The sequence below is a fragment of the Notothenia coriiceps genome, unplaced genomic scaffold, assembly GCF_000735185.1.
Source record: "Notothenia coriiceps isolate Sejong01 unplaced genomic scaffold, NC01 NC01_scaffold00000120, whole genome shotgun sequence".
Taxonomy (NCBI): domain Eukaryota; kingdom Metazoa; phylum Chordata; class Actinopteri; order Perciformes; family Nototheniidae; genus Notothenia; species Notothenia coriiceps.
Genome location: NW_011332821.1, coordinates 215,164 through 230,005, shown reverse-complemented (window position 1 = coordinate 230,005; position 14,842 = coordinate 215,164). Strand labels below are relative to the sequence as shown.

General features: G+C 41.6%; 1 protein-coding gene across 1 annotated transcript in view; it reads right to left on the bottom strand.

Annotated features, from left to right (window-relative positions):
* Positions 1-14,842, bottom strand: part of dtnbb (dystrobrevin, beta b) — a 32,669-nt gene that overhangs the window by 1,395 nt on the left and 16,432 nt on the right. The window contains exons 11-16 of the mRNA XM_010769353.1: positions 9,902-9,976; positions 5,931-6,021; positions 4,369-4,457; positions 3,364-3,477; positions 1,545-1,641; positions 1,207-1,227 (exon numbers count right to left, since the gene is read on the bottom strand). Coding sequence (XP_010767655.1) covers positions 1,207-1,227; positions 1,545-1,641; positions 3,364-3,477; positions 4,369-4,457; positions 5,931-6,021; positions 9,902-9,976 — 487 coding nt within the window. The remainder of the gene's footprint in view (positions 1-1,206; positions 1,228-1,544; positions 1,642-3,363; positions 3,478-4,368; positions 4,458-5,930; positions 6,022-9,901; positions 9,977-14,842) is intronic.

Here is a 14,842-nt window from a genome sequence, read left to right as displayed (position 1 = left end):
TGGCCACTGGGCTCACAGTGAGGGGGGGGGCAGGAGCTCCAACAAGCCGTTTAGGACAGAGAGTGAATACACATACTGTACAGAGATGCTGAATGAGAAACCAATGTGATTTTGGAACAGTGAACAATGTAAATCTATTCTAGTAGACCTCAACAATGGAATTATGATCAGTAGAAATGGCTCCTTTAAATAAAATGATGCCTATGTGCTCGAACATTCCGGGGGAGTTGCGCTGAAACGTGTTAGTGAGTTGGCCACAATCTTACTTTGTATCAGCACATTTTTACTTAAGAATCAAATGAATTAGAGATATGCACTGTTTTTTATGTGTTTGACCTTGACAGGTGCATGAAGACGAGCTGACCAATATTTCTAGGCATATTTCTTCCGGTTCAGTTAGCAGATAACATGGCATATTTGCTTATTTACATGACAAACTAAATAATCTTCCATCTGAAAGACTTTAGGGAAAATGGGCTTCTGATAGAAAGAAAAAAACAGATTAATCCCCACAGGAAATAAAGCCAATTCTGTGATATTTCAATGCACGACGCCGTATTGCACTCACAGATTGCAGCTTTGGGAAGACCTTTGTGCTTCTAAAGGTGACTTATATTAAAACAAACCGAGACACAGATGTAGTCGAAATAACTTAATCCTTATGGGGAGAAAAAACAAAAACAATAGCAGGAAAACCTTTAGGAAAGCCCATACTGGCCGGCTACACTCTGTGCGTCTATAGTGCACCTTTACTGTATATAGGAGTAATGAGAACCATGTGTGGGTGGGTGTAAGTGACCAGGGCCTGTGCTGAGAGGAGAGATATATCCTCAGAAAGGATCACTGTGCGTCTCTGGTGTAGTGAGACCAGGTCGATGGCTGGCAGCCAGGCAGCAGATGGCCGGCCAGACTGCAGTCACATTAGACGGGAGGTTGTTAGTGCCGATGAAAGGAAAAGATCCCTGACACCTGGGCCAAGAAAAACCCACTTCTCTCAACTTGTTTGAACTGAGGACCTGAGATTTAAGGATTGTTTCACAGCCTGCGGTTTTAGCTCCAGCATGGTGGAGTACCCTGGATAAGAGGACTACATCAGTGTAACCCAGTTAGATTGCAGAGTCCTATTATCTTTCCCTGATGTAGTTGCATTGAGTGCTGAGACTAAAGCCAGGTATTGAGGCTCAAACTGAATTAAAGGCAACTTACAGCCTGCTTCTGCTCCTCATCCTATCAGCCAGCACAGGTAAGCAGTGAGAGAGAGCAAGAAGAGTGAGAGCAACAGAATTAAAGCAACAGAAGAAGAAAGAGAAGAAGAAAAGGATTTGTCCATGCATCATACGGCTATTTCACATAATTGAACAAATAATCCAACATGGAAACATTTCATTGAACCAACATTCCACCACTCTTTAAAGCACAATCAAGCACATGTTATTTGAACTTGACTTACTGTTTAAGCACCACAGAGCACCGTAGAGCAGGAGATTCAGAATCAGAGTTATCTTAGCACACCTAATGCTTGTAGAAACAGGTGAGGGTCTTACCTTCAGCAGCCTCATGAGTCCCTCCAGCTGCACCATCAGCTCCCGCCTGCTCTCCTGCAGCGCCGACATGCGCCGCTCCAGCTCGTCCTTCCTGTGTCTGCACAGAGTTTGGGGATGCATACATTAAAACACAAGGGAAGACAAGGTAGCAATCATAAAACACAATGCACCGGTAGACATCTTACTCTTTGGGTTGCAGGTGTGTGATGGGTGACTTTCTATAGGGATCAATATTTCAAGGATCAGTTTCAGACACTGCAGGTTGTGTATATGTAGTCAGATTGTATTTGCATCAGTTCCTGTGGCTCTGGGCAAGTATACACGTTTTTGTCTAGTATTTTTACCTGTATCAATGACACTGTTATAGATGTGTTATACACACATATATATCGTTTCACTCACTGGTGTAAAAAGTGACATGCGCTTCACCTGGTCATCCTAAAGCAGGGATCCCACATTACCAGGAAGGGGCCGGAATATGTCCGACAAGAGAGTCTTATAAAGCCCCCCGATGTGTTTAATCTGTCCCGCAAATTATTGTTTAAAGAAATAATAATTATTGCCAGCTATCACTTAACACTTTAGTTAGCAGGAATGCAATTTGTGTGCATAACAGATGGCAATTATTTTCTCTTCCCACATTTAACATTGACAAGTTGCACCTGGCTGAAGTACTGTACATACATACTTTAACTGTAACCAAATTACTAGGGGGAAAAAGTCTATTTATAAATCAAAAGTGTTGACCTGGAGCATTGGCAGTTTCAAGTGAGGAGTGCTACTTTAATTATGTACTGCAACTATTACTCATTACTATGTCCTTCATGAATATACTAGAAAAGGGAAATACTTGTTTCTTAGCTTGAGAATGCAAAACATGTCATTTCTTTTTTGGCCCAAAGAGAGTTTTACTTTGACAACCCCCTTTTAAATATCTGGTGTGGATTCTGCCTTTGTATCACCCTCTGGTGTTCACAAAGGGCAACTGCATTTTGAAAAACCTTCAAAGAGCTCTAGCAATCATCTGTCTGTTGTAGTGAGTCATCTAATCAAAAGCTCTCAACCATCTGCAGACTGTAAACACATCTGCTCTGTTCTGCATCCTCAGGCTGAAAACATGCAAATCAGAGCCGTCTAGCCAAGCAAAGAAGATGTGATAAATATTACTATGTGATGATATCCAGTTCAAAAACCTGCATCAAAAACAGGATTAAAAGGTGTTTCTGAACATGTTTGAATTCAACTGGGAGATATAATAAGTAGACAAACACCGTCTTCAACTGATAATGCAATACTTTTACGTAAAAAGTGTTATGTTTTAAAACACCAACATAATTATATTCCTCTACATACACCAATCTTTTACCGTGCCAGTGAGAAAATGTAATTCATCTCTAGTTCTGCTTTGTCTGCATACAACGAACAGCCCAGCTAATAATTGATGGTATTAAACATTAACTTAATATAAAATGTAAGTCCTTGTCACTGCTGCTCATCATAAACTTGACTGCTGATGAATTATTAAGGCCCTGCCAGAAAAACAAGTCGTCATAACGCGTCCTCTCTGGGTGAGTCTCCTCCAACAACTGGACCCAGGAGTCTGCCAGCGTGACGAATGCTGCTGCCGGCTCATTCAAAAAAACACCCTCCTGAATTACCAGAGAATAATGTTCTCCTTGAAGAATGAGTCCAGCGTGAATGACCTCAACGGCCGCAAAGTGGTTTGACAACTTCATTGTGTTAATATATGACTCTTTGATCCTGTTGATGGACTGAAGTTGCTCTCATACGAGGTGTTTGGTGTTAGCGTGGTTTATACCTGAGGAGCCGCAGTTCTGTCAGCAGCGTGGGGTTCTGCTGGGCTTTCTCTGGGGTCGGCTGGGACGCCTGCTCGTGCTCCAGACGCAGCCGCTGGATCTCCTGAAGGATCTCTCTGGAGGAGTAAGACAATCATTTCACTTAAGAGCAGCAGTGGAGAAAATACTTCAGTAGAAGACATGAAAATAAGTTAGAATGAATATATTGCACTCAAAATTGGACTTGAGTACATTGACAGAAACAGCCTAAAAAACATGCCCCAACCAGCAGCTTTGTGGCTCCCTCCCATAATACTTTCCCCACCCTTAAGCAGTCAAGTGTTTTGCACTCGGAGGATATCATCTTCTATGGAGATCACATCTTTTTGAGTTTCTGTGTGTGTGAATGCATAAATGTGTGGGTGCAGCATGTACATGGTCACAACTACTGCAAATTGGCACCAAAAGTTACAAAGAAAAATGCAATGCATAATTACTGCTTTCACAGTGTTTCACAATATAAAAAGTTTTGGGAATATTTGATTGTATGTATTATCAAGTACAGCACGGAGCTTTTAGTTGGTCTAGGTAGAGCTAATTTTATAAAGGCATATTCTGACATTTGGGGAAATATGAACCATCTCCCATAATATAATCTGTCACATAACGCATCGTAATACCCCAACATGCTGTTTTTACACTTCAACACTTCTATTCCTAATGCAAAGCTAAACCAACCGATTAGCTCTGTATTTACTGGATTGGTATCTTTCTTCTCATCCAACTCTTGTTTTTATTGTTTATATGGTATGTTATGCATGTTAAATCTGAATCTGCAAAGTATCTAAGTTGTCAGATAAATGTAGTGGAGTAAAACATTGTAGATTTAAGTATAAATTCACATTCTAAAGTACAGTTTCTTAGAACATTTAGAAAGTAGAGTTTTTTGAACAAATAAAAAACCCTGCCAGCCAACCGCCCGGTAACACAGCACAGATTTGTAAAAGTGTTGAAATTATATATTTGACCTGTTTTTGTTCTCCAGCTCTGCGATCAGCTGTCTCTGTTGCTTGTTGGCATCGAAGTTGAAACCCAAATCTGTCGGAGGACATTGTTGCTGAAAAACCAATATTAGCATAGAATGGCATTAAGAACGGTGAGTAAGAACAGTGAGAGAACAACAGTGGAAACACCAACAGTTTCTGTCAGACCACAGCGAGCACTAATGACTTTCCGCTGGAGACGTGTTATGTTTCTGCACATACAGGAAACTATTTCATCACCACAGCTTTCCTTTATCCCTCCATACTGTATAACGGAGTGAAAAAACAAATCCAAATAAACCCAAAGTCACCTTATAAGAAAATGTTCTGCCTGTAGTCGTGTAACTTCTCTCCTGAAAACGTACACAAGCTTCTACCGTCTGCTTTTTATCAAAGACCGTTCAAAATGTGTATTTGGTCTTTGATATTTATTGTTTTCAAGGTACTTTTAACTATTTCCCACCATCTTAAGCCATCGTCTTATATTTGCGGTATGGGGCAAAAACAGGCTTTTTTTTCTGCACCAAAAATATGTTTTTCATAAAAAACAACACTGAAACTATGTAGGATTGGTCAGGACTGTAGTTTGGATTAGAAGAAGTAGATTTAGGCAGAATTTGTTTATCCTGTAATACACAGATGCACAAACAGGACCTACATACATTAAGCCCGAAATATAAACATCCAAAAACACATGCATTGGTGGAGACGTGTCAGAGCAAAGACGTTACTCATTGAAAGTAGAAAAGAATAATACATTTATGACTTTTTGAGACGTGTCCACTAAGCTCATCAGATCACTTTTTAGTGCTAGGAAACGGCTTGTAGCTGCCACATTTTTGCCGCTCTTGGACTACGGGGATGTTGTGTACATGAACGCCTCAGCTCACTCCCTTCATCTGCTGGACGCTGTTTCCCATGGGGCTCTGAGGTTCATAACCAACTGTAACCCCTCACACACCACTGCATGCTGTACTCTTTAGTCAACTGGACATCACTATCAATGCGCAGATCACTGCACTGGTACAAACTCATCTGTACCGCTATGCTTGGACTGCTGCCCCTCTACATATCCACTTACATATCACACAAACAGTACAGCTAAAGCTTACGATCTCAAAATGACATCACTCTGTCCGTCCCGTCAGTACGCACGGTGCTTGGGGAAAAAGCCATATCATACTCTGCCCCCTCGACCTGGAACACACTTCAGCAGGAACTTAAGCTGACCAGTTTGATGCCCATCACGGATTTTAAACTAATTTTAAAAAAGCTGGAAAAATCATCTGTGGGTGTTTGCACCTGCAATATCTGACTACGCTTTACGATGTTGTATTTTAGTGTTGCCTCTGTGTTTAGTGTCCTGTCTGTCTGTAACTTTGTGTGGTAGTGTTACCACTGAACAGGTCTCTCTTGAGAATGAGACCTTGTGTCTCAATGAGATTCACCTGTATAAATAAAGGCTAAATTAAAAAATTTAAATAAGGGTGGGCTACAAAGAAGCTCTGAACAATAACTTGTCTAATCATCAGATGTGAAACACTCACTGTGGAGTTTCCCGCCTCGGCAGCCAGGCGGGCGGCGTAGCGAGCGATGAGGCGATGCTCCTCATCCAGCCGACTGGGACTCTCCAAGACACTGAGTCAGAGACAGAGAGATACATCACACACACATACACACAGAAACACTGACAGAGCTCTTATGTTAGTACACGGGAAAGTTTGCACAGTAATGATGTGAGACTTAATGATTGAGGTGACCTTCATGTTTGTTGATAGACAGTCTGGGATAATTGGTTATTACGATGACCTGGGATGGATTACTTAGAATCGTGTGTCTGTGCCAATGGCTGCTCTGACCATCTCATCACTAACATGAAATGTCAAATAAGGCGTGAGACATTAAGCGATCATGGGTGTGGCATATGGTGCGGGCAGATGAGTGGACATATGCTGTCCCTTCACGGCAGGCGCAATGGAGAGTGAAGGAGAGCTGAGATGGGGCATCCAACTCTGAGTGGAGAGTGAGGGATGATTAAGGCCATTAAACCCAATCTGCCTTCACACCACTGCATCACGGAGACTACCCCCGGCCCTCAACACCCTGCTGCAAACCAGCCTTTTTAATCCACAATTGCAATAAAATCTTATCTTTCCTCAAAGCAGATAAAAAGGCTGCCTGTGAGATGAGATCGTTTTAGTTCTCGGCTCCTACTTCGCTTGTTTCAAGGGTTTTATTAGCCCTTTGATGATATCTTAAAATACTCTGCGGATCACTCGGCTTGTTTTAAGATAGTGTCACCTGACTCAAAATGAATGTCTTGTAAAATGGGACACTTTCTAAATAATTTACAATCCCAACCTGAGTTTAAGGCGTAGACAAGAGCCTGAGGTGTCTTGTTAAATGGAAGTAATACATTAACGACATCAGGGAGCTGCTCGGGGTTGGCTCAGCAAACGCTGTGACCCCATGAGGTCTCAGAGTTGGAGCTGCTCCATCAGGGAGCTTCCTGGCACCACCTGACGGCCGGTGCCAGGGTTTGAACAGAGATGCTTGCACTGCCTCCAAGCCCTCCTGATCTGGCATCTCTCCCGGATACTTTTATTTTGGTCTCACGTTTGAAGATAGCACCAATTTATTTTTGACTCAAACGCAATCAGTGCTTCAAATTCTGTCAGCAATATGACAGACTATGCTTTTTAAACGCTGTGTTCTGAATGGCCTGATAACTAATAGTAAAAACTTAAAGAAGCCAGAGATTCAATTTGATCAACATCTGGAAGTTGTTAATCGAATTGGGCAACATGTTTGCTCTATGAACAGCTGTATGTGTTCTTACTCTGATGCAGGATATATTCAATTTATTTCTAAAGACTAACTACTCGCCAATATTGGAAGGACTTATTGACAAGAATTATTACAATATCAGTAACAAAGCTTGTAATCTTATCTAACAATGTCCGTGTCATTTCAATCTGGTAACTTTAGATATTTCTTTAGTTAGAGGTTCAGATCAGATTTGCTGTCAATATGACCTTTTACAACTGCTTTGGAAATCGGCCATGATCTTCATCTCTTTTTACAATTTATTCCATTGACATTCACTCAGTTATTGTGCTGACTTTAATTTTGTATCACCACTGCACTCCTCTGCCTCATGTTCCCGCACAATGTAGAAACATTTGTTATTTATAATTTATTTATCCATGCATTCATTTGAATTTGTACAAATGTTTAATTTCTATATAGTGCCAAAAATACAACACTGTTATGATCGGTAAATCGCTTCAATACTTCCCACCCCTTAGCTTATCGCGTACAATAAGTTTAAGAGCTAGCCAATAGAAGCGTGATTGTTACATAGTGATGTCATTATGTTACGCAAATAAACAAAGAGTCCAACGGAGGCGTTTCTCCGCCAGAAAACTCCCTCTGGTGGGAACTTTGGGATTTTAGTTTTTACAGACTATCTACATGCACAAAACACAACACATTACAGGAGAGGGAAAATCCCATAATGATTTAATCTAAACTTTCTCAATACATATAAAAATAAACATATTTTATGAGTTTTTAGTAATAATTCTGACTGCTCCTGATAGAAACACACACTGATGGGTTTCCACACTGACTTACATTTAGTGAATTCTCAGTAACTCTGAATTAAAACTCGTCAAGCTCAAGACAGAATTTTCTTTCTTTTTTCTTTTTATCTTCTGTTGCCGTGGTTCTGCATGACTAACAGGTAATAAATTGCAGTTCGCCCTTGGAGGCAGGCTCATGGTGAGCAATTGTCTGTGAGAGAGAGACAGAGAAGAGGGAGGGACGTTGCCAAGTCAGCAGAGCAGACGGTATCAGAGAGCAGAGGCTGAGAGCACAGCACCTGCCATTTCTCACATGTAGAGCCCTTCAGTTTTAACTCTGCACTGACACACGATCATTCATGGGTTTTTTCTCTGAGTCTGAAAGGGTCAAAAACAAGGACACGACCGCTGCCGCTTCGTTTCAGTGTGAGGCTCTTGAAATGAGTCACAGCCACAAGCAGCTCTGCATTATTCAGCAGCAGCATGTTTGACTCACAGGCCCTTGTGCCGGGTACTTATATTAATATTTACAAACCAAATGTGACACAGTGAGAGGCTGCTGGCCTTCTGTTCTCTGCAACTTAAGTAAAGCTTGCTCGTTCGCCACTTAATCTACCGGTATCCACACTGACTCTCAACGCAACCTATTTTGGAAGCGTCACACTGGCTTAATGTGCAAATTCTGCCCTAAATATGGCAGCTTTGAAGTTGTTATGCCCCCCCGAAGGCAACAGCATCGTCAGTGCATGACATATTCTCAAAGCAGCTCTGACTCACAGAGCAAAATGTCAAGACAAAGGTTATCAGGGTCCGCCATCACTGCCACAGTTGAAGAAACCTCAGGAGAGCGTTGTCTTGCTCTTGTACGTGCCGCCACATGTGATGCCTTCACTGACCTCCACGGGTTTGGCTGCAAGGCATCGCTTACCGCCTCGGGTGTCCCTATCCTGTCAGCTTCCCTTAAACTCGCTCTAATCTTGATACTGTCAGCCCTCGGAGACGAGACTGAACTGCACAAAATGTTCATCTCTGCAAGACATTTAATCTAGCATCGATTGTTAGCATCTCATTTCACCAAACACAGAAATCTTCCAGCAAGGTTAGACAATTATACTTGTAATGAAACAGAGAGAAGTAATGGGATACCGGCATGACCTCGAAATCACATTTAAAGTTCAGTCGTACTGCTGTGGACATTCTTTGCATGCTGCCCTTCAGCTGCAGAGGTCCCAGAAGAGCAAAAGTGAGAAATAAAAAGCCCCAGCCCTCATTGAAGCTCTTTCTGAATTATCTATCAAAGCCTCTGTCTGGATTTTAATCAAACACCTGATGTTAAACGGGTTTGATGTGCACACTTTTATTCTTTCCGCACACCAGACAGTGACGTGTCCTCCTTGTTAATGTGCCGTGTGAAGACCTGAGTCCCTAACGGTCCCATCTTGCAAACAGAAATTGCCTGAAAGATGTGTACTGTGATACACATCCACTCAAACGGATGAATTCATCATGCACAGACTTGCGGGACAGATGCATTAAAGCTGCTTCAAAGTGCTCTCCATTGTAATTCCTAACCACAATGGTTCATTACCACTGTGAGTAAATAATAAGAGAGCTGGCTTTTAACTGAGAGAATGAAATGAGAAGACAATTAGGTTGCTTTTTTCGCCCTCGCCTGCTTTCATGATCAGGCTCCAGTTCTATCATGATCTATTTGTCAAATCCTTTAAGTAGGAGTGCTCACATATTCCTCGCGGCAGCGCAACAAATCTTTCTCTAAAAATACACTTGCAAGGGCATTCTGATAGAGTGCAAATATGTGTGTAAAGGAACAAATAACTTCACGCTGATTTCTGTCACCTATTCTTAGCACAGAGGGAATTGTGGAAAAATATCTTCAAATCAAAAAGACTTGTGCTTTATGCCTTGGTGCTTACCTTTTGGTAGGAGTGGGCGCCCCAGAGGACATGAGCATTGTGTCGTTCATGTTGTTGGCCCCTGGTTTCGGCTGACTAAAAGACAAGATTACAGGTCTTTAATCTACTCTGCAGAGGCCTCGAGTGCTTGTCACCAGGGAAATGGGGAAGAGGGCATTTGCATTTTATTAGTAATCATGAATCAGCAACTCTGACTGCAATTTACTCCAACAAAAGAGGGCAGACAATGAAGATCATCATATTACTGAACGTGCTGCACAAAGCCTGCAACATCTTGTACTCGAGTTGACTTAAAATCCCAGCGAAATAATTGACTTTTCCGTGGAACGGCAATTTAAATTGTTTTAGGGCCATTATCTTCAACCTAACAAAAGCAGACAAGGAAACTAATCACGCTGGAAGTCTGTGAAGAACTAGGAAAGGTGACATTGTGGGAGGTCATTTGTGAGAGTAAACAAAGCGACGGGGTCCATCTGGCGGCTGCATCCCGAAGCCCTCGGACCACAGAGTCTCATTAACGGTGCAGAAATATCACTCTGCACATCTCAGGTGCATCGCGGCTTCGCTCTTCACCGCCACAAAGGAAAAAAAACACTTTCCATTTCTCTGTAGTCGCATCTCTTCAATGTCTGTGAAGTTGTCAGCCTTGATTCTATTGTAACAGATGTATTTAAGGATCACATAAAAGGCAAAAAGCACTGAACCGCATTGCATCTCGTTATGCTTATTTGTCCAATCAGAATTTATGGCAAAAAAAATCGAACTATTTATATCCACATTCTGCAGATTACTGTTATCAGCACAAGACAGTGAGAGCTTCTCTGCTCCCGTGCCACTATCTGCCTCAACAGCCCTCCTTCTTTTTTTGTGTATTACTGTGTTACTAAAAATAAGAGCAGAAAAACAGTATTATTTCTGGATCACTAATTTTGCTGAAGTCATTTGTTAGCTGTTCACAAACAACAGTACACATTCCCTGCATTCATGGGCATGCTCAGGGGGTTTAACGTGTTCTCTTTGAAGACATATTGCAACTATTATTGCCTCATGCATTTACATTTCCTTCAGGACTAGCCTAACGGGTGAACTGAACAGAATGAGTCATTTATTATTACATTATAACACAATCCTGCTGATTCTTACATTTTAAGCAAAAGTATAGCAACAGGAAAAATAACAACAGTCTCTACTCAAACCTGCACATGCTGCCCTCCACAAATACTCCACTAAAGGTTCCCCTTATTTAACTCTTGATATATTACAATAATCCCCCCTGGAGCAGCAGACAGAACAGCAGACACCCTGCATCACCCTTACCTCTGTGAGGAGAGCAAGCACCTGCCCGGCTGGCAAAATACATCCGACTGCTGCTGCTGCTGCTGCTGTTGCCAGATGCCTAATCTGCCCTCAACTGAGCAAGAGAGCATCTCAATGTACTACACTGCTGCTGTCTCCAAGGAAACTCGGCGGTCACATGACTTCATGACGCCGCGGATGTCTCTCTCTCTCTCCTCTCCGAAGCTCTGACTCGGTCTTTTCACCTCTCTCTCTCTACAACATGAATATACACTGGGTATTAGGGGAATGCCAAAATAGCTCAATTGCAACTTCAAAAAGAAATGTACTCGTATCACTTCAGAAGGAAAACAGGTCTTTACATTCAAGGTTCAAGGTTCAAGGGGGTTCAAGGTTCTTTATTGTCACACTAACATAGCTACAGAGTAATTATGTTGTTGAAAATCTTAGGTCACAGGCTTCTCCAACAATGCAACACAATAATACAGAAAGCAGACAATATTAAAACCATATTACAGTATATTATGTTAAAAGTAATGCAAGGAAAAAAAAAAAAGTGGAATAGTGCATGTTACTATAATTACATTTACATATCTTAACTCCTCCGCTCACCTTCAGCAAGTTACATAAATTAAAGCACCACGATAATGCCTATCTAAATGTAGGGCAAAAAGCCTCCTTACGTAAAAGTATTTATTTTTCCGACAAGATTTGGATTCATTCTAACAGGCGTCCTAACTCATTCACATCAGCGTCTGCAGCCCCTCGGATCCCCGACTGAAGGGACGCTGATTAGAGAAGAAGCACAGTGTAGGAACTCCTGCCTCAGAGGTCAAAGGGTACTGCGTTGACACAACATTTAGGCAATACAAAAGATCAGAGTCTGCACTGCGCTAAGCCCCGTACTACCTGCGTGCGGTGAATGACAATGTGCCATCCCTTTCCTGGCACTTGGCACTTGGCACTACGCAGAGGTACAGGAGGAGACAAAGCTTCATGCACACACTCTCAAACCATATTCCTGACAAACGGCGGATGCATGGCTGCTTTCAATCGCTTTCAAGCCGGCTAAAAATAAAGCGCAAAAACATGAAGCCTCCTCTCCTGCTGGCTCTCGTTTCCCCAGTGGCCCCGGCCATACAAAGCCCAATGGATCACACTCACAGGAAAGTGAAGCACTGTTCTCTCTTTTCTAATGGCATTGATGGATAAGAAAAAGTAGTTGAGAACAGATGGAGGCGTTCTTTAATGTAAGGGGATTTATGGGAACAAAATGATGGAAAGACTTTTCCCACACAACAAAATACTGTTCGTCTAAAAAGCCTAAAAAAATGCAGTTTATCTGTTATTTAAATATATTTGTTCCTTTATCTGCAAACATAGGCTGCTGCTCATATACTTTTCACATTCACATTTCCTTTCTTGTTTTTTAAATTAGTTATTTATCTATGTTTGTATTATTAGTTGTTCTTAAAGTTTCTCATCATGATTGAATTGATATTATTGTTTGTATATTGATGTTGTGTTTTATATAAAAGTGTGGATTTCTTTATTATTTGACTTACTTTCAATAATCACTTCCTGCACTGTCTATCATATGTTATCAATCAATCAAAAATACTCTATTAATCCCAGAAAGACATTTTGTGACAGTTCCACCATATTATAATTAAATAAATCAATAATTATAGAAACATAACTTGAAGTAAAAGCGTCCAATCAAAGTCCTGGAAGCCACCGACCTGGGGCACAGTATCTTAGGCACAGACGTTATGTTTTTAAATTGTGCAAAAACTATTAATCCAAATTCAAATATATAGAGGTTGGCATATTTTTATGGAACTGAGCATTTGACACTATAGTGTAAAGTGTTCCACTCTTTTGGTGCTTAAAGTCTTTTCGCAGAAGCGGAGGTCTGAAGGTACAAAGCTGTATCGTAGATTTAAAGTCCCCGAGACAGACGGAGCATCCCAAACCTATAACTTCTCTCCAAAACACACCGGCAAGAAACTCGCTGACAGTTTGAGTGGAGGGAAAAACTCACAGCTCAGCTCGCTGTCAGTCTTTGCTCTCAGATGCCAGTAAATATTTCAAAACGCTTTCAGAGTAGATACACATCGTCTGGAGACAAAGCCGGGGGTCGGGCGATTTGGAGATTCATGTCCGATCAGCTTGGGGAGTTTTAGATCAAGCCTGACGCTATACCCCAATTCTGCCATTATTACTCACTCACAACAGCTTCGTCAGCCTCACACACACACACACACACACACACACACACACACACACACACACACACACACACACACACACACACACACACACACACACACACACACACACACACACACACACACGCACACGCACACGCACACACACACCTGAGAGACTGCGCTGACGGATGTCTCCTGGTTCACAACATGAAATAACACCTCTTCACAGTCAACATCCATCAGGATTGTGACTAGCTCCATTCTACTTTCAGAAAACCAACATCACATTCCTCTCTCCGTTCTTCACTACAATTCAAACAGTCAATTCAGAATACATTTCGGGGCTTGGCCCTTTTCCCGTGACTAATCATCTGAAGATTCAGTTTGAGGCAAGATTTCTGTAGCCAGCAGGGGAATCATCATGGGAATCATAGGCGGACAAATACTGTATTATCCACCCATAATTTCTCTTAAACGACCGTTAACAAGTGTGAAGTATTCCATTATTGCCAGCTCTTCCTTATGGCTCATGGCTACAGAGAGTGCAGAAGTGAGATTTACAATTGGTATGTTTGATCTCGAGGAATAGTTTAACCTTTTGTGAATTACTCTCATTTGTATTCATGTCTCGGAGTGAATCGAGGAAGCTGCAGGGATGACATGTTTCTGCAGGACAACTCTGGAAAACTGGATATCTTAAAAAATAGCCAATGGGATCTTTCCATTGGATTTTAGTAGAAAACAGGCTCTTTGGCAAACACACATTTATGATACTTACAACTTTTGTTCAGTAAGATAATCGTATTAAATATTTGTTATGATTTCTGAGGCATAAACTCAATCAGCAAGAGTGAAAAGCTACCGTAAGCCAATCAACTAGCTGCACCACAGATGCATAAATCATGGACCCAACCAAACATCAGCTTGGGATTGGTGGGATCAGGTTTATTCACCTAATTTCGTAACTTGTTAACAACTCCATGTTTGAGGCATTTAAAAGCTTAAAAGTCAACAACTGTTGTGTTTTAAAATATCTACAACGTTTATTAACCACCGACCTTATTTCAGGCATAAAATCAAAAACCCATTGACTGAGAGACACGTGAAGCCGAAGTGCTAACATACAAACTCATTTCTGGGTTAGTGGGCTCATTCCTGCAGCACTCTTCACCATTCTTATATCTTTCCATTACGTAAGAAGCTACAGCCAGCAACCGGTTAGCTTAACTTAGCATTACGACTTGAAAAGGGAAAGGGCTAGCCTGTCTGAACGTAAAATCCTCCATACTATATGACAGAACCTTTTAAAAGTGAGATAAGACAGCATGCGACTGTGGCTGTGAGGGAGTGTGGTCGTCTTTCAACCAGAAGGTTGTGGGTTCGATCCCAGCCCATGCAGTCAACATGTCGTTGTATCCTTGGGCAAGATACT